Here is a 21695-nt window from a genome sequence, read left to right on the forward strand (position 1 = left end):
GTGGGTGGCGCTTTTACGTTGTAGATGTCTATGAGCTCCAATAACCACTTAACACCAGGTGGGCTGTGAGCTCGTCCATCCATCAAAGCAATAAAAAAAAAAAAAAATTTCGAAAATAAGTGCTAAGGTCTCAGTATAGTTACGACGGCTACCCCACCCTTCGAACCGAAACGCATTACTGCTTCACGGCAGAAATAGGTGGAGTGGTGGTACCTACCCGTGCGGACTCACAAGAGGTCCTACCACCAGTAAAATTGATTACCACCAGTAAAATTAAACCAGTGAAATTGATCTTTGAAAATGCTGCTTCACCAATTTAAGTTGACTCAAACAAAGTCAGTAGTTTCTAAGCTAGAGCTGGAGCTAGAGCTAACTTTCGTAATTCTGGATATTTATTACCACACAGACAAATTTTATCCAATACTCTTCACTGGAAGCTTCCGAACTCTTTAATGCAATTTTTTTTTTGTTTGAGCGCACAAAATGGGTCGACGTTCCGGATGCTAACCGCGGTCCGCTATTTGGCGACCCTTTTACTAGTAGAAAGAGATCAATGTCAAGAGACACGCTCAATCCATGAATCCGTTGTTAAGATTTTTATTTAATTTACTGGATAAATAAATGTATTTTTCTCAAAGCGATTTAATATGCTATGAGTACTTTTTAGTTTAAAACAATTGGCAATTAAAGATTACTGACCGTTCGTAAGAAGGAAACGTCATCTTGCTCGCTCGCCCCGCCCTCAGCTTCCGCCATTTTGAATTGACGATTTCAACCTCCTGTCAATACTTCACAGCTAATCCGCACTCCATTGAAGAATAAACTGTGAACAAATAGAAATAATATCAATAATATGACAACTTTAAGTTATTCGAAGCGGTCGTAGCCCAAAGAACAAGGCGCCTGTTATATTCTTATCGAAGGATGCGATTGTACCAATGTTCTAGTCCGGTAGGCAGTTAATTTTACCTAATGAAATACCTAGTAAACACATACATAAAGGGTAATATCGTTACGCCGGTAAGAGTAACGACATCTATCGCCGAATAGCCGAAACGAATATCAAATGTAACGTCGAGAACGCTCGAAAAGTACAACGCCATCTATTGTCAGATCGCGCAAACACACATCGAAGCTACTCAACTTGCTCAAAATGTTCTCGATAAATCTAGGGGTGTCCTATCGACTATAAAAGCGTTGCAGAGATGAAACGAAGTCAGTTAGTAGTCGGAACTACTCGAAGCAAAACAGCGAACGGATTACCTGAAGCGAAGCGGAAGAAGCGAATTGAGAATTTTAAAGTGTTCATTAAGTGTTATATGTGTTAAATACAGTTGGAATTTATACTTCGGTAAATTTTTATTTATCCCGAACCCCGGCGCGTAACAATATCGTGTTATAAAATATACCCCTGAAAAGTTGTAATATGCATAATTGCTGATACAGTTGAGACACAGACGTCAACTCTCAAGGGGGTTGGCGGCATGACCTAAAGATATTGTGGCGATAGCCATAATAGAACACAAGATATCTCACTGATGCCTGAATCTCGCCTACGACATCAAGATAAGTCCACTATGGGCTCCAGTACTCATTTATCACCAAGTGGGCCATACTTCGTACACATCTGCGGACCGTCCAGACCCACATACCACGCGCGCCTTCTATCCGAGGAAACCGTAGAAGGTCCGGCCCCCGGCCCAAAAAAAGCACTGGCACCTACCCGTGCGGACTTACAATACGCCCTACCAGGGAAATGTAATTTAAATCATTAAATTGCGCACCAATACCGGTTCGGTGACCTTCCCAATTTTACATTTGTGGCGGGTAGCCATCATACAACGCAAGATATTTGACAGATGCCTGAATCTCGCTTACAACATTATCAAGATAAGCTTGCATATATACAAGTTCCGAACAACCATATTAGGACCGTCGGTCTACGGAGCAATATCACCCCGCTCGGTGGAAGGTCTTTCCCTCCGTCGTATATCTTCACACATTCATAACCAGTAACGAATTTGTATATTTGTCATCAATGAGGAAATGACCTGAACTTTAAGTGATTTAATGGTGTGAAAATACGCTTGGGCATATCAGGATAGAGCAGTCATTAAAGAGGCTTTAATGTTTCAATCTCAAATTTCAACGTGTCGACATTGTAATACCAATGTACACCGATATTCGCTTGATTGGAGCTATACTTGAGACCTTCGAACTCATATCCCAAGGTGGGTGGTGGCATTTACGTTGTAGATGTATATGGGCTCCGGTAACCACTTAACACTAAGCAGGCTGTGAGCTCGTACACACATCTATGCAATAAATAAAAAAACCTAGTTTGTTTTCAAGGCAATTAGAAGACAGCGCTTCTAAAACCTGTTCTATACATATTTACGAGCCCTCGCATCCAACAGGTCGTTGAAATGATTTACAGTAGTCCTTGTAACTTCCCAAGGTTGTGGACTTGTAGTCCACAACCTTGTAACTTCACGCTTAAGTAATAAATAAGACGGCAACAGGGCCGTTAGTTGCATGAGCCAGCAGAATCTGAGTTTATTAATCGTTGTTTGGAATTGTGGTTAATGTTAAAATTTGAAAACCAGTGAAATTCTCGAACTCGGAGACCGCGAATTCGTTGTAAATCTAGAATACTTTTTTTAGGGTTCTTGTAGACAGACGAGCATTTGCCCCACCTGATGTTGAGTGATTACCATCGTCCGTAGACGTCAGCGATACCAGGGGCAAAGTCAACTTGCTGCCTACCGTGAACACACACACAAGCCTTGTTTGAAGAAGGAGGAGTGAGGACACATTCATGTGTTTATGAAGACGGCATCGGAACGCAATCGTAGTCGTAATCTTAATCTACCTGGTCTACTTTCAGTGCTTTTTGATGCTAATAGTTCTAATGACAGCAACAGCTTCAGCACAAATCACTAGACACACATAGACACAACTCATCCAGTTTTCTTCCACTGTGTTCATGGGTAGCAAGGACTACCACCAAGTGCTTCTCTTATTAGATCTGACCATCTGGTTGGTGTTTTGGCCTACGGCGCGCTTGCCCTCTATGCGTCCCTCAATTATGAGCTTCCCTGATTCGTGTCTGGGAGACCGCATGATGTATCCGAAGTAGCTCATAACACGTTCCCGGCAGATGGAAGAGAGCCTTTAATGGGTAATACATACTATAGATACTGTTACGCCGGTAAAGAGTAATGCCATCTATCGCTGAATAGTCGTACGAATATCGAAGGATCTAGTACCGCCCAGAACGCTCGAGGAGTACAACGCCATCTATTGACAGATAGCGGAAACGACTACTAGAGATGTGTAGAATATTCTCGATAATTCTAGGGATGAGGTATCGGCTATAAAAGCGTTGTAGGGATTGCACGCAGGCAGTCAGTAATAGGAACTACTCGAAGCGAGTTTTAAAGTATTTGTGAAGTGTTTATTTGTTATAAGTATTGAATACAGTTTTTAAGTTGTACTTTGGTGAAATTTTATTTATCCCGAACCCCAGCGCGTAACAATATATACTCGAAGGAGTAGTTCTTGAGCTGTTAGGCCAATGGAAACTTATTAAAACTTATTACCATACCGAAAAGTGTCTACGAATGTTACGTACGTAAGCATACGTAACCTGGATTATTTTTGTAACGCACAAGAATTAGGGTCGGAGTGTGCCTTAGAACTATGCGAGAAATTCGTGGCCTTCATCCCATTCCACTGGCGTTTTAATGTGTTTCAAAAGGTTGTAGGCACAACGAGAACAGGTAATTTAGATTTTGTACTATATATTTTTTACACACCAATTTCTTAAATCACTTTGTGCGCATTTAATATATCTTATATCCGTTTACTATGTCAAAAACCTGACCTGAGTTGAAAAATAATGTGTACACGAAAAAAAAAATAATTTCATAATATTCTTTCGATAAATATGTTTAAATGAACGGGCTTAAATGACTAATGGATTTACAAATCACATCGAAGGAAACATGGCTAAGAAATATTTTAACGTAGCCAATTATTTTTCTACAAAACGATTTCGTAGGCTTCCGAGTTGATGCCAAAATGAAATGGAATACTTTTGTCCGGATCTCTCAGTGTATTTCCATTTAAAAAACAAACATTCTTCTATTAAAAGTATTTATGGAGAAGTACAGAAAGTGGCATATTGCCAAAAAGAAAACAATCATTACTATACTGAGTTTTTTAATTTCCCAAAAAGCTTTCCAGACTCCAACCTCTTGTTACTTCCTTATACAGATAATCGTATGGAAAATTTATTAGATTCCATCGATCCCATAAGAATTAGAACTCTTGCTTCGATGTAGGTGGTGGCATTTACGTCGTATATGGGCTTCGGTAACCACTTAACACCAGGTGGGTCGTGAGCTCGTCCATCCATCTAAGCAATAAGAAAACAAGCCTTGGAAGTCAATCGTGAACATTTATCAATTAGGTATTTCATTAGAAAAATTGGTACATGTCTGCGAGATTCGAATCAATTCCACTTCTACGTAATAAATTGATTGGGTACATTATATCGTCTTTTCGCATTAAAAGTGTACAATTTCCAAAAATATTCGAAATTGAGTTAATATGCAGAATCATTTGGTATCACCAGTGTTTTTCTCATAAGTACTGTCAAAAAAGCGTAGTTTAGTTTTAGTTTTTTATTTTATTGGAACGAAGTTCCTTACGGCAGGCTTGGAGGGGATAGGGATTTTGCTGCGCGACCGAACTGAAAAAATGTGATAGTAAAACCGTAAGAAAAAATCCGTGGAAAAAAGTGCGTGGAATAAAACCGTTAAATGAGACGTGCGCATGCGCGACAGTCGCATACACAAGCGAGTAGTGTATAATACCTTTCTCTTTCTCCTTCTTTCTTTTCGTTCTCTAATCCCTTCTTTCTCTATTTAGTAATTATTTCTATTTCTATGTAATTTTATGTTGTCAACCAAAAATAAAGAGATATATTTTGTTATTTTAATTGATAACTTGAATTACTATTTTTTTTATTTTACGTAATTTATTATTTCCTAAAATACTGAATTTCCTAAATACTTTCCCGTACTTAAATAAAAACTAATCAGCAAAATTTAAGAGAAAAACCAAGAAAACCAACATAAAATTGAGCACCATTTCTTTTTTTGCAAATTGTGTCGATTCTACATTAGCCGAAGGAACTTCGTTCCTACCTGGTGTCCCATGACACCACATTTTGTTTTTTTTACCTATGTTTTGAATACTATTAACAAAATTAATACATAATTTTATCTTACTTTAAAAGATAGATATGTAACTGGTAAAAACTAAAAAATAAATGTTGCAAAGATGATTAATATTAATAATATCATATAATGTTAAACCTTTTAAAACTCTCCTGCAAAATTTAGTAAGTTTTGAGATTATACAGTTTTTATGCGAGAAGACGATATTAGTAGTTCTTAATTTACCTTCTTGCCTGTCTAAGTGTATTTTTTGTACTTATTTCAAACTAGTTTCAAGCAATGTGCTTTACATCGCTGTCATTTTTGGCAATAGCCAATTTCGATAAACATACAGTCGTGGTCAACTAATTAGGGACAATCTCTAGTTAAGCCAAATTGTGAATATTTTTTTTATTTTCCAACGAGTCTTAGCAATATTCCATATCTTTTACATGTAAGTGTAATTAGTCATTTATGTGCGCGATTATACAAACAATAACAACTTCTTAAACATTAAACCTCTTTACAGTATAGCTGATACAATATCATAGTGCTATTGGTTCAAAGAATGCTGGCTGGCCATTTAATTAGGGACACTGAGGTATTGCGTTCTAATTTCAAAATTGGAATTTTAATACCTTTTTGTTTCTTTTCTTATTGTTTAGTGGTCGTTTTGGCGGCAATCCAGATTTTTTATTTTAAGTTTTGAGAATTATTTTGAAGAAAAACGGGCAAAAATAAAAGTTGCGATCCAACACTACGAAAAATTATCATGAAGTTTGTCGAGCGTGGTTGCTCATACCGAAGGATAGCACAACATTTAAATTGTTCAAAAACTATGGTGTGCAATGCAGTGCAAAATTTCAAGCGCTATAACACAGCTTTAAATGTGTCCAGAACAAAAAGATCGAGAAAAACGACTCCGCAAGAAGATAGAATGATAACAAGGTTAGCTAAGAAAAGTCCGTTTCTAGGCTCTATTTTAATTAAACACGAAGTGTTTGGGGCAAACGAAAGAGCCGGTGTATCTGCGAGGACCGTTCGACGACGTTTGGTAGAAGCAGGGTTGTTCGGAAGAGTGGCTCGCAAAGTACCGTTGTTGAAGAAAGAACATAGAAATGCTCGTTTAGGATTTGCACGTAAATATGGACATTGGACCTACGCCCAATGGCAACATGTACTTTTCTCTGACGAGACCAAGGTTAATTTGATTTCTTCAGATGGAAGGCAATATGTACGGCGTCCTGTAAAAGCGGAAATGAATCCAAGATTCACAAAAAAACAGGTGAAACATGGCGGTGGAAACATTAAAATATGGGGTTCATTTTCTGGACGTGGAGTGGGACCTGTGAGGAAAGTTCAGGGTAACTTAGACCAACATCAATACAAGGCAATATTGGATGAAACTATGCTTCCCTATGCTGAGGAGCATCTCCCTATTATATGGACGTTTCAGCAGGATAACGACCCGAAACATACCGCCCATTCAGTCAAGTCGTTTTTTACCAGTCAGTTTGTATCGGTGCTAGATTGGCCAGTAAATAGCCCGGACCTCAACCCAATTGAGCACCTTTGGCACGAAATCAAGAAAAAAGTTGCCACTTATCGTAATGCAAATTTGGATGAATTTCATGAAGCTTTTTGTGAGGCATGGGCAAACATTCCTGTCGAAACATGTCAGAAACTGATATTGTCTATGCCACATCGGTGTCAAGCGGTAATTACTAACAAAGCTTTTGCTACTGGGTACTGATTTTACACGTAAGAAATGGAGCTGTTAAAGATATTATAACACTGAAGATTATAAGTTTTGTGTAACTGTATTTTTCATTATACTTTACTGTCCTTAATTAAATGTCCACTACAGAATTGTACCTTAATATTTAATACATGTTTAATCTTTGATATTAAATAGTTTTTCTATTTACTAAATCTTTTATTTATAGCATAATAATCGGACCACATTATGCAATTAATAGGTGCTGAGAAATCAATAGGGTTTTATATTTAAATGTACATAACCGGTTATAGCCCTTCACTATCTTGAATGTCCCTAATTAGTTGACCACGACTGTATCTACCCTTTTTAAAATTGGTTAATTGTATACACAACCTTTATTTGTATCATGTCGTTACGTCTGACAGAACATATTCGCAAAACACTCCCCGGAATCACAGCGCTGATAAAATATTGTAGCATTGTGCTACGGAGCGTAGAGGTCAACGACCACGTCGTAGCCGTAGCAATCGCTACGCGTTTTTGGCGAACTATTTAACTCGAGTCGCCCTAAAAAAAATTTTCATAACAGAATTTATTGCTGTTATACATTTTTCTTTTCAAAAATAATATTGTGTTTTTGAGGAATTTTACGTTAAAAACGTGATATTAAAGATAAGATGGTGTACAAGTATCGACCAATGCGGTTATGCCGATGTTTAAATTCCGCAATTATATTATTTATTTATTGTGTTAATTGGTTACCGGAGCCCATAGTCAGATACAACGTAAATGAAGCCTCAATTTGAAATATGAATTTTGTAACTAAGTTGTACAGTACAATGACTGCCCCACAAAATAATGTTCTATTTAAAAGGTTCTGTTTGGAATGATGAAATCATTTATATTTTTTTTATTTTACTTTTTATTGCTTAGATGGGTGGACGAGCTCACAGCCCACCTGGTGTAAAGTGGTTACTGGAGCCCATAGACATCTACAATGTAAATGCGCCACCCACCTTGAGGTATAAGATCTCAGCATAGTTACAACGGCTGCCCCACCCTTCGAACCGAAACGCATTACTGCTTCACGGCAGAAATAGGCAGAGTGGTGGTACCTACCCGCGCGGGCTCATAAGACGTCCTACCACCAGTAAATAACCGAGATTATATCTGTAATATCGATAAATAGTTCCAGTAATGCTATCGGAAGCCATTTATCTGTTCACAGCATCAATCAATGTGAACTGTGACAGTTCAATAATTGTCTTCGCCTTTCTTTCTTTGATTTGACGACAGTTACTAATTGCATTATTTATATTTATTTTTACGCTACGCCACAACGACCAGTCCTACGCTGCTTGCATCTATTCTCGCGAATATCAATAGGTGGTCGGTCCACGGTCGTGGGAGGCCTACCCACGCCACGTCTTCCGGTACGCGTTCGCCACTCGAGAACTTTTCAGTCCCACTGGCCATCCCTTCTACGAGTAATGTGCCCTGTCCACTGCCACTTCAATATCGCTATCCTTGGGGATATATTGGTCACCATGGCTTCAATTAATCAGTAGGAAATTGAAATCCATTGCGCACATTTCTGAAATCTTCGTCATAATCGCGGAACAATAGAGTAAATATACCTGCGAATTGGCATCGGAACTATTTGAAATAACTGTGAATTTAAATGATACCAAAAAAATAAATTTGAGTTTTTTGGTGTGTGGGTGTGTAAAATGAACTTAAGGATGTGAATGTGGTCAGAATTAATATTAGTGTGACTAAAATAGATATAAACGAACAAGTAAGATATATTGCATCGATTAATGATTAAGGATAAGTGAAGGATAAAGAAGATAGGAAATTAGGTAAATTAAACTCCGACAAAGATCCCTCAAACGGCCGTCTGGTGTAGTGGTAAGTGACATGGTCACTACACAAGGGGGTCGCCAGTTCGAATCTCGCCAAGGGAAGATATTTGTGTGATAAATATAAATGTCTTTTCCAGGGTTATGGATGTATATTAAATATATGTATGTGTATAATAAAAATCTTACATTTATATGCGTTATCTGGTACCTGTAACACAAGTTCTTTACGAACTTATCACGGGACCAGTTAACGTGGCGTGATAGTTTAAAAAAAAAACTTCAGAGGTGTCAAGGGACACCCGGATGGAACGAAGTTCCTTTCGATTAATTAGTGAAGGAATTGTAATTATTTTTTTAAGTCATAATAATAAATTACGGCGTTATGAAGAAGAAAAAAACAATACTATGAACTAAATTACTATTGTTGAAACGCTATCTCGAGAAACTGTACTCATTACGCGGACCAATCGGATACGAGCAATGTCACGCGATAAGCGCCTACACGTTGATTGGTCAGAATGACGGATCTAAAAAGTGTCGTGACAACTTTTCGTAAGAATTTTTTCCGTCTAGCCCCCTTTCACAACGCGCGATAAGGAACTTCGTTCCAAAAAGAAGAAAAAAAACTCTCGAAAGTTACTATTTGTTAAAAAGAAAACGTATGATGTTAAACATAATATCGTAGGCGAGTTTATTGACTTTTGCGCTGTAGATAAAGTTTTCGTTGTCATGTTTGTACGTAAACCTTAGTACTGGAATACGACGGGCAATGAACCGATATTTATGACACTACGTATTTTATGTAATTTCTTTGTGCGTCACTGGTCGCAAATATCATTATATGAAAAGTTGGCGGTATTTAGTTCTTTATGTGTGCCATTTTGTTCGAATATCCTCTATTTTTTTCGAATTTCGTCTACAGAATGCCAACATATATCAGAAGATACTGGTGGTAGGACCTCTTGTGAGTTCGCACGGGTAGGTACCACCACCCCGCCTATTTCTGCCGTGAAGGAGTAATGCGTTTCGGTTCGAAGGGTGGGGCAGCCGTTGTAACTATACTGAGACCTTAGAACTTATATCTCAAGGTGTGTGGCGCATTTACATTGTAGATGTATATGGGCTACAGTAACCACTTAACACCAGGTGGGCTGTGAGCTCGTCCACACATCTAAGCAATAAAAAATAAATAAATAAAAGATACATCGGATGTGACCGAATATTCCTACACTTTTTATCGAAAAGGTTGACCCTTGTAACCTAACCTCTCCGCAATTGAAAAGGAATATCCAATATACAACCAAGATACATATACAATAGGTCCAGCTTTATTTGTGTCAAGTCTCCTGTCGATTCGAAGTGACGACACAAAACCCTTAAGCAGTTTTATTCCTTGAAAGGTCAAGAAAATGAGATAAATTTATGTCTGTGGTAAATTTATCTCATTTTCATGACATTCGAAAATGAGATAAATATCGATGCTTGAAAGGCAAACGTGACTACGCGACAATAACTGCTTTGTACATAAATGATAGGCAATAACCATATTCGATGAGCAAAAAAAATATATTTCTAGGTCTATTCAAATCATTTCAATACTACAGCTACTAGCTAGATTCTACTACAGCTAGATTCGTTTAAATAAATTTTGTTTTCAGGTATTTCAACTTTAAATTAGTCTACTGTAAAGTTCAGGCATTGTCGCTTAGTCACGTTTGCTTTTCAAGCGTCGATATACATGTAGGTGTGGGTCTAAATGAAATCACTATTTCTTGGGTTTAACAATACCTTTTATTTAATTTCTTAAAGAGCACATTAAACACGTCTTACTCCTAATGGCGGCGTCGTGCGAGAGAAAGAGCTAGAGCCACATCCGTCCCTTTCACACATCATGCGTTCAGAATCCTTTCACTCGTTCAGAAATGTTTTACAATAATTAGAAATGTTAGTAATAATTAAATCCTACATACATGTATCATGTTTACTTAAATGTAGATCAATAGTTTGTACTAAGAGAGCTAGTTTGCTTTCTGCACTTCTAAGTAGTTTGTCAGAAGAATAGATTGGCTCGTTTTTGGATGCATCATTTCTTCTTTCTTTTGAATATATCTTTTGGATGTATATTTGTGTGTAAGACATGTCCGAATTAACTTGAAAACTATCACACATTTCCAAGACCTGTGTCAATACAATCACTCCACCATTGTACCCTACATTTTTTTCAGGTTTACCTATTACAAAGCATGTTTTCAATTTTTCAACTACATTTGTTAGTTAACTATATACAGGATGTATCTGATTACGAGTATCAGATTATCGATTTCGTTTTGGGACACCCTGTTTACATAGTGTCTTTATAGAAAACATTAATAATGAAACAATATATTCCGATGTGGACTGGAAAGATTCAAATGGTATTGAGGCTTGAGGCATATGTTGTTAGGGTCCAAAGCTTAGCTTCACATTAGACAAGAACTTAAAGTACATTCAAAGAGAAATAAATAGTGAGTGAACTCGACGATGCAGAAAATATAATATATATATTTTTTTATAATACTAGCTGACCCGGCAAACATTGTTTTGCCTTAAATAAGATTTCTAGGGAATTTCTAGTGTAGAAAAAAAAACTAACTTATTGTAAGTGTGTAAGGATGTGGTAAATGAGTGAAAGAGGTATGTAGTGCTGTGGACGATCAGGGAATATATGATAAAAATAACAAAACCTCATTCAACCACATAATACCTCATTATAACCAAAAAAAAAGGCCAAATAAAAAAAAAAATGTTAGGGGTGGACAACCCTAATCACTTAAGGGTATGAAAAATAGATAGTAGCCGATTCTCAGGCTTACTGAATATCCATAAAAAATTTCACGAGAATCGGTCAAGCGGCTTCGGAGGAGTATGGGAACGAACATTGTGACACGAGAATTTTATATATTAGATATTGAAATATTCAATACATTAGTAATTAGCATAATTGTTGGTTGCTTTGCGTGATCGGGTCGCATAATTTTTCCAGGTTTTGCGGGTAAGTATTGATACTTGAATAGAACAGTGACGAAAGAATTATATTGAAGAGTTCTTCATTTATTAACAATCTGTTTTAAAAAGGAACACCTACAGACATTCTAAATCCACATAACTTGGTGATACTTTTTTAACCATTAAAAATACTAGAGGTCCCGCAGTAGTCGAAATTCGACTATAATTAATAGGAATTGCATAATAAGTTTGTACACTATTATGATTGTATTTTATACTTCTATAATCACAAATTTCGCCAAGGCTACACTATAAAAAATATTAATACAGACAAACAATATGTAACCTATTCTCAATTTTACCACAGACATCAAGAACAAAAGTTTGACAATAAATAGTATGCATGCGTGTGTGCGTCAAATGCATGGTATGTATTTGCATTGCGCAATATTAGCATTGTGCACTTCTTCTCTATATTCTCTATAAGTGTGGAAAATTTCATACTTCTCCGTCCGCGTAATTTTCATAAAAAGGGATACAAAGTTTTTGCTTCACGTATATAGATTATTTGACGTTTGATAAACGAGACTGTAATAGAAAAAACAGGGTAACTTTGTTTGCACTAAGATTTTTTACGTTTAATCATGACTCAATACAAGATTTTTATTTTTTACTAGCTGACCCGGCAGACTTCGTAGTGCCTCAATCGATAAATAAAAGACAAAAGGAATCCGTCCGAATGAACAGCTAATGAAATGGGGCAATTATTTTAGTAATTTGTACGACACGTTCCATACAACTATTTTAAATAAATTCAATATGAAGTTGCTTTAAAAAAAAAATCTATTGAACTCTAGCGAGTCTACGTTCATAACATTAAGTTTAAGAGTGTTACTACAGCTTATTGTTATTTGGAAGAAGTGTGGAGATGTTAGATATCAGATCATGCTTAAAAATAGGATCAAACTGGGACATTCACTTAGGAGCTTTTTTTTTTGCCGAAAATGGGTATTTAAAAATAAAAGCACAAAAACTTGAATATCTCAAAAAGTAATCACTATTTATTGGCTAGGGTCCATAATGACAAAATCCATTGCAAATAAGCTCTACTTTTACCCCTCCAAGGGAATGTATCGAATTTCAGGTAACCCTATATATAGATTTGCCAAGTTTTGAAAAGTCTACCATAATACCACAAATACACTATTCGATCGACGATGTCTAGACCTACGTATAATCCAGAAATACACAAGCCAATAGCAATACATTTCGTGCCGAAACTGTCTCTGATATGAGTACAAAAAAACATATTTCGTCGTCGTCGTGGCCTAAAGGATAAGACGTCCGGTGCATTCGTATGAAGCGATGCACCGGTGTTCGAATCCCGCAGGCGGTTACTAATTTTTCTAATGAAATACGTACTCAAAAAATGTTCACGATTGACTTTCACGGTGAAGGAATAACATCGTGTAATAAAAATCAAACCCGCAAAATTATAATTTGCGTAATCACTGGTGGTAGGACCTCTTGGGAGTCCGCACGGGTAGGTACCACCGCCCTGCTTATTTCCGCCGTGAAGCAGTAATGCGTTTCGGTTCGAAGGGTGGGGTAGCCGTTGTAACTATACTGAGACCTTAGAACTTATATCTCGAGGTGGGTGGCGCATTTACGTTGTAGATGTCTATGGGCTCCAGTAACCACTTAACATCAGGTGGGCTGTGAGCTCGTCCATCCATCTAAGCAATAAAAAAATAAAAAATAAAAAATATTTTTTTAAACTCAAAATGTTCACCTAATTTTATTATTAATATACAGTTTCTATACGACCTTCTGATCGGAGTTTTTTCGCATTCCTATTATTGGAATATCTCAAAAAATTTCGTCAACAATTAATGTAATCGCATTACTAAAACCTGAATTTTCGTCCATTAAGGACTGTTTTTCGATAGACGGCGACAGTAGGAGCGGAATCGCTCGCACGTTGTTATTTACAACAGACTGAAGTATTTTTCGTAAACAGAATGACATTACCAATAATATTATTACTAGATGATGGTTTTTTTTGATAACGCCATCATGTTGTGTCTTTAAAGCAGTTAGTTGCTCTCAATTAAGAAAAATAGTATTATTATTCGCCAATAGATGTCGGGAAGAATTGATTATTGAAAACACGAATAAAACAACATTTTCTGAAAATAAATCGTAGCTAGATCGATTTATCGCCCCCGAAATCCCCTGTATACTAAATTTTATGAAAATCGTTGGAGCCGTTTCCGAGATTCGGTTATATATATACAAGAATTGCTCGTTCAAAGGTATAAGTTAAGATAAAATAAGATTAATGGCGTTACCAATGTCATTATTAATAAAATTATTTAATATACGTGTAGCTCCATCGAGGAGTCAAACACTCAATTAGTCCATAGGTCTTAAAAAATGTTATCAATACACAACATTATAATTATTTTTTTCTCAGAATAGTTACAACGGCTGCCCTACTCTTCAAACCCAAACGCATTGGTGGTACCTACCCGTGCGGACTCACAAGAGATCCTAAAAAGCGTGGGGTGCTTTTCAGGATATTATCAAAATAACGCAACTCATATCTGTTCATAAAATATTTATAACTACTGATACCATGCACCCCACGTTTTTTTTTACAATAAAATTTTTTTTCTTACACTATTTTTAATTCAAATTTATTAAAATTTATTTTCTATTTTGTAGTGCGATTTTCTATAAAAGCGTATTTTGTTAGTTTTTTTAAACTATTATTTATTATAGTGATATTTGTAGTTCATTGCAGTTTTTATTGTGGGAACGTTTCCCTTACATTATGAAAAGTAGCTTTATTGGCGTAATTAAACGGTGATAGTTCCCACGGGACTCAACATATGTCCTTAGTTACCTTTCAGGCCAGAGTTCATTTCAATTATTAAATGGATTTGAAATAAGTCTAGAATGAATCGATCCAAAAAAAAATTCTTTCTTACTTGACAATTATTGTTATGAATGAATGAGTGATTTATTTTGTTTCAGACAACAGCAACAAGTCCATAATTATGTGTACATAGTATCACTGAAACATACTTAAAATTAACTTTTGTTAAATCAAATAAAAAAGATGCATTTATTAAAAATAATGATCAGTTGAATACATTTAAAATATTCCATTCAACTGATACTTACTTCGAACCAACCATTATTATTATTATTTATTCCGCAAGTGAACCACGGTACAATGGTTCAAGTACCGACAGTCATAGCGGTCTGTTAATGCCTTCAGGATGCTGTTAGGGCTGTTATATATATATATATATATATATTTTTTTTTTTTATTGCCTTTGTATTTTGGGTAATTAACACTAAATCTTTATAAATTGTTATTCTGAAATGTAAGCAATATTATTGTAAAGTTTCATCAAATACTGTTCAGTAGTTTTTGCGTGAAACAGTAACAAAAATACATTCTTACAAACTTTCGCGTTTATAATGTTAGTAGGATTCGTCTTTGAAGGATTGAAATGAATGAAAACGTAACTTAGTTGATTATGGCAATAGCCATTTATGTCGTCTTCCGTATGCGTAATGTTATTTGTAATACAAGGTGTGGTTCAAGGCAAATGCGCTCTTATCTTGTAAATTGATTTATTTTCAAAATGCCACGTCCGAAATAGATTAGACTTGCCTTGAATAATAAGTAAAGTTAAAATGAGGTTTTGGAATGAAGTTCCTTATAGGACCATGCGGAGGGGTACCCGGGAAAAAACGTCCGTAACGTAAGATTTTTATTATTTATGTATCTATAGTCTTAGTATGATGGCTATACAGTGTCTAATGTATAGTCTACGTGATGACGGTTATTATTATTATTCATATAAATAGCTGTTTATTTGTATATTATTATTATATACTTTTTATAAATCATTGTGAATAAAATAAAGTTAATAACTTTGTAAGGTAGTTTTTATTTACTTTTATCAATAAAAAAAAAACATAATAAAAAATGTATACCCAAATAATTATTTTCTTTATACCTCGAATAGAACTTAAAATTAATATTTTTATAATAAGGAACTTCGTTCCTATCCGGTGTCCCACGACACCACCCATCTTTTTAAGTAGCCGACTTAAAAAATGGAGAAGGTTATGTTTGATTCTTGTCAATTGTTGTCCTGATTTCAGTTTCGTGTCCGTCAGTTTGGTTAATGCAAAACGCTTTCATGATTTTACGAATTCACGAATTCAAAACGTAATTCACATTCAAAAGATTTAACTAATTTTAGCCATATACAAACACGAGCGACTATAACTGAACGCAAGCGAAAAGACGAGGGTCAAATACTGCACATAATCCAAATTCCAATCTGCATACGAAAGTGAACCTTGACGTCTATTAAATTGGCACCATAATCGCATAACCTCGTCCATTCAATCGATTGATTCATTGAAATCTGCACTATAGACGTCGTAGGCGAAGTTCGATTTGCTTTGTTTACGATCTAATATTACTCTGGTATGAATATTTATCTATATATGTAAAAATGAATTGCTGTTCGTTCGTTTTGCTAAAACTCGAGAACGACTGGACCGATTTGGCTAATTTTGGCCTTAAATTATTTGTGGAAGTCCAGAGAAGGTTTAAAAGGTAGATAAATATGAAAGTGCCCGGAATTAAATAAAAATAATAATTTTGTTTTCCCTTTGATGTGTCCCCCGTCGGACGGATTCCTTTTGTTTGTTTTAAGTTTATTTTATACAAAAGTTTAGGTCTTTTATTAATCGATTGAGGCACTACGAAGTCTGTCGGGTCAGCTAGTTTGTAATAAAAAAAACTGAAGTTTATATTACTGAATGAAATCCGCTTTTATCGCTAAATGTTTGCAAAAGTAACAAAATTATTAATGTAGAATTGGGATCGTGGCGCACAAAATAAAACTATTCTATAATCTTTTTTTTAATGGTGGTAGGACCTCTTGTGAATCTGCACGGGTAGGCACCACCACCCCGCCTATTTCTACCGTGAAGCAGTAATTTATTTCGGTTTGAAGGGTGGGGCAGCCATTGTAACTATACTGAGACCTTAGAACTTATATCTCAAGGTGGGTGGCGCATTTACGTTGTAGATGTCTATGGGCTCCAGTAACCACTTAACACCGGGTGGGTTGTGAGCTCGTCCACACATCTAAGCAATAAAAAATCCACTGTTGCTATAATTAAAAATTAACTGACAACTTTTTTACGCCTTGCTCATTTAGTCTTCTTCGCCATCTTGCTTTTCTCTGTCATTCTTTTTTTGCATTTCTTGCCGTATTCTCTCACTCATCTTAACGCTCCGTTCCACACTCTTTTCAAACGTTTTACACTTACCAAACCTACATTACTCGCGTTCCTATCATATCCTATCCAATTCATACAAAGGATTTTTACATGACAAAAATGTATTTGGTAATTTTACATACATAATAATGTAGGTATAATGGGTAAGTGTAATAGAGATGATACTCAATTATGATCTCACTGCCTTCAACATTTCCACGAAACATTTATCCTCGGATCTCTACTCTGCAAAGAGATGTAGGCATTGATAAAAAAAACATTTTGCCATCTTCAATGTTTTGTCAAAGAGTCCAAAGGATCTATTTAAGAAGTTTATTTATCTTGTCGAAATTATCTGTATGGCTGATTATATTGCACTGAGATGAAAAGCGTCTTCTGACCTCGTTTATTTTGGCTGCTTAGCTCTTATTATAATTTGCGTTATTACTGGTCGTAAGATCTCTTGTGAGTCCGCGCGGGTAGGTACTATCAACCTGCCTAGTTCTGCCGTGAAGTAGTAATGCGTTTCGGTTTGAAGGGTGGGGTAGCTGTTATACTGTAAAAAGTGAGACCTCACACACTAAGAACTCACGTTTCGGGATGGGTGATGGCATTTACGTTTTAGGTCTCTATGGACGATAACCACTTAAAACTAGGTGGACCGTGAGCTCGTCTACCCATTTAAGCAATAAAAAAGGGCGGTGGTGCCGCCAAAGTTGTTGTAAAGTTGTTAATTTGCCGTCAAAAGTGCTGGGAGCCCTCAACAGAGTGAAGTGGTACTTCACGCCTGAACAAAGACTTTTGCTTTAAAAAAGCACAGGTCCGGCCTCGCGAGGAGTTACTGCTCCCACCTCTGGGCTGGGGCTCCCAAATACCAGCTACTTCCATTTGACTCCATACAGGAGAGAGCCGTTCGCATTGTCGATAATCCCATTTTCCACGGATCGTTTGGAACCTGGTCTGCGGAGGGACTTCAGTTCCCTCTGTATTCTGTACCGTATGTTCCATGGGGAGTGCTCTGAGGAATTGTTTGAGATAATTCCATCATCTTGTTTTTATCATCGCACCGCCCGCCACTGGAGTAGAGTTCATCCATACTACCTGGAGCCACTGCGGTCATCCACAGTGCGTTTGCAGAGATCTTTTTTGCTACGTACCATCCGGCTATGGAATGAGCTCCCCTCAACGGTGTTTTCGGAGCGCTATGACATCCTCCTTCTTCATACTAGGCTTGTGGAGAGTATTAAACGAAAGGCAGACGTCCAAGAGCGTCGGTAAACACTCACCATCAAGTGGGCCGTATGCTCGTCTGCCCACAATGGCAATAAAAAAAACCTTCGTGTGCGAACTCAGAACACGTCCTACCATTCTTCTTCTCCATCGCTCCCTCATTGCTGAGGATCGTGACTCCGTTTTAGCTTGTCTACTGTCAGCCTCCATCGGTTCCGGTCCTACCATTAACTACGCAATATTTTTTGCGGGCTTAGCTTTTATTGTACGACGTTGTTCCTTTATCGCGGAAGCCATTAATGAATATGAGTTAAGTACGTATTTCATTACAAAAATTTGTTATTGCCTGGATTCGAACCCCGGCTCAGTCATATCGCTCTATGCGAAGTGCACCCGACGTCTTATCTTTTAGGCAAAACCCTACGATTACCTAATTCTGAAATTCTAGAATTCTTAAATTGAATTCAAATTAGTTGAAACTTAATTAAAACCTCGATATGGAATATCGTTACGACCATAAACCTTGAACTCGGAACCTTGAATTAGCGACCTCAGTAAAATTTAACTGTTTACGAAATTTGTTCGCGATAAAGTTATTGCTTATTTTAATATGGCTAAATTGGAGAGAGAAAGAGAGAGAGAGAGAATACACTTTATTGCACACCAAAACACAATTTCTATTTTTTTTTATTGCTTAGATGGGTGGACGAGCTCACAGCCCACCTGGTGTTAAGTGGTTACTGAAGCCCACAGACATCTACAACGTAAATGCGCCACCCACCTTGAGATAAAAGTTCTAAGGTCTCAGTATAGTTACAACGGCTGCCCCACCCTTCAAACCGAAACGCATTACTGCTTCACGACAGAAATAGGCAGGGCGGTGGTACCTACCCGTGCGGACTTACAAGAGGTCCTACTACCAGTAATTACGCAAATTAAAATTTTGCGGGCTTAATATATATAACACGATGTTATTCCGTGGAAGTCAATCATGAACATTTGTTAAGTACGTATTTCATTAAAAAAATTGGTACCCGCCAGCGGGATTCGAACACCGTTGCATCGCTAGATATGAATGCACCGGACGTCTTATCCTTTAGGCCACGATGACTTCTTAAAGCTGTTATACTATACAGTTAAGACTTAGACCTCATGTCTTATGGTTAACAGTGGCATTTACGTTGGGACGTAACCACGTAGATCGGTAAATTTATTGCCCTTGCAGGCAGACGAGCATACGGCCCACCTGATGGTGAGTGATTACCGTCGCCCATGGACTTCAGCAATCCCAGGGGCAGAACCAAGCCGCTGCCTACCGTCAAGTATTCTCCACAAGCCTCGTTTGAAGAAGGACATGTCATAGCGCTCGGGAAACACCGTGGAGAGGAGCTCATTCCAAAGTCGGATGGTACGTGGGAAAAAAGATCTCTAGAAACGCACTGTGGATGAACGCAGTGGCTCCAGGTAGTATGGATGTACTAAAGGCCTTGGTTATTTGGAACTGTTTTGATTCGTAGGGTGTGTAGGTACCGACATCTGGCCCCAAAACCGTTATACAATTCTTTATGTAGGTCAGTATAGTAACCATAAAACCCTATATAGAATTCAACCTTGTGTCTACAAGTGAGCGACTAAATTGTAATATCTATAAAAACCGATAATTACTTAAAACTAGGTGCGTCCTGTGTGATTAGTGCGAGTGTTTTAACGTTCTCGATAGCGTGAAAGTTAACTCAAATTTGTATGCAGTTGGAACAGCGCCCCTAGCGGCAAACGTAGGCAAACGTTTCAACTCCTTACAAATCTTAGTTAACTTTTACGCTATCGAGAACGTTAAAAAGCTCGCACTAACCACACTGAACGTGTACGCTCAAAATGAACTGTAAAAAAGTTGATCACGAGCTTCATATATCAAAACGAGCTTCCACCTTAAAAGCTCACATTTGGAATTCCCAGAAAAACAGGTACAGTAATGTTGGCTTTAAATCAAATGTCGGGATTAAGGAAAAAGCAATATATCTTAGAACGGGCTTCGTGGATTTAACGCATTTTTGTATATTCACGGATATAATTTAGTTACTCGTACGTGTTAGAGAGTATTGGTGTGTTTTTGTAATTGTAATACCTCTACCTATTCATTGTTAGCTTAAAGGGAAGAGGCGCTAACTACAACATCATTGAGTTATCCAAAGAGAGAGAGAGAGAGAGAGAGAGAGAGAGTATTCTTTATTGTACACCAAAAAACAAATAAACAATGCGATACATTAAACACAAAAAAGTACAATTGGCGGTCTTATCGCTAAGAACGATCTCTTCCAGACAACACACAAAGATGACACATTTAACTCGAAACATTTTTCTGGTGGTAGGACCTCTTGTGAGTTTGGTGGTAAGACCTCTTGTAAGTTTGGTGGTAAGACCTCTTGTGAGTCTGGTGGTATTTTTTCCTACCGATTCGTTGGTAGCCTAGGGGGATATTCCAACTACGCCCATACGTGTAGGTGAGCTCATGGGTTCGACCTGAGAGAATTTGCTAACACTACTAGCAAGAGCAGTGCTTCGCAGAATCTACGGCCGGATCGAAATCGCGACCCACTGAGAAGATCCGGCGAGAAACTCTGTGGACTGTGTCAATGTATTGTGAGTTTTTATTAATGAACGTTAGCAAATGATTCCGGTGTGAACAGTGTCGATCGCTAAACGTCCTTTGATTAACAATTGGTCGATCGAGATATGGGAATGTGATTAGAGAATCGTGAATCCCGATGAGAAGCTTAACCTTCCGTGAATATACCGAGACCTTAGAACTTATATCTCAAGGTGGGTGGCGCATTTACGTTGTAGAAGTCTATGGGCTCCAGTAACCACTTAACACCAGGTGGGCCCATCCATCTAAGCATTAAAAAAATTGGTGTATATTAGATTACATTAGTATATTAGTTCTATATGTGTTGGAGAGGTCAGTATGATTGTAAATTAGGGGAAAGCGATGATGACGTCATTAGTTCAGTAGAGTCCGGCTAATGGTTCGTTTAAGGTCAGTATAGGTTGTACATTCGACTGAATCTCAATGAGCCGCCGCCATCACCAGCCACTGTCTTACTACTAGTTGTATCTAAAGTAATTTATACTGTATAGAATAATAGCTGAATAAGCTCATGATACTTAAATAAATTACATCTTGCACAAAACCGACGCTGAGCCCGGAATGTTTCCCGGAGATGACTACCACTCTGATCCATTACCCTCCATTACCGGTAGGCAGCGGCTTGGCTCCGCCCCTGGCATTGCTGAAGTCCATGGGCGACGGTAACCACTCACCGTGGGCTCAGGTGGGCCGTGTGCTCGTCT

General features: G+C 37.4%; 1 protein-coding gene across 13 annotated transcripts in view; it reads right to left on the reverse strand.

The window, feature by feature from the left end:
• LOC101739070 (ryanodine receptor) overlaps positions 1 to 21695 on the reverse strand; it is a 172547-nt gene that overhangs the window by 134920 nt on the left and 15932 nt on the right. For all 13 annotated transcript variants that reach the window (XM_012689312.4, XM_012689311.4, XM_062675641.1 and 10 more), the window contains exon 2: positions 700 to 823. In XM_012689312.4, the coding sequence (XP_012544766.2) occupies positions 700 to 756 (57 nt within the window). In that variant the 5' untranslated portion in view covers positions 757 to 823. The remainder of the gene's footprint in view (positions 1 to 699; positions 824 to 21695) is intronic.

Source organism: Bombyx mori, chromosome 24, assembly GCF_030269925.1.
Source record: "Bombyx mori chromosome 24, ASM3026992v2".
Classification (NCBI taxonomy): Eukaryota; Metazoa; Arthropoda; class Insecta; order Lepidoptera; family Bombycidae; genus Bombyx; species Bombyx mori.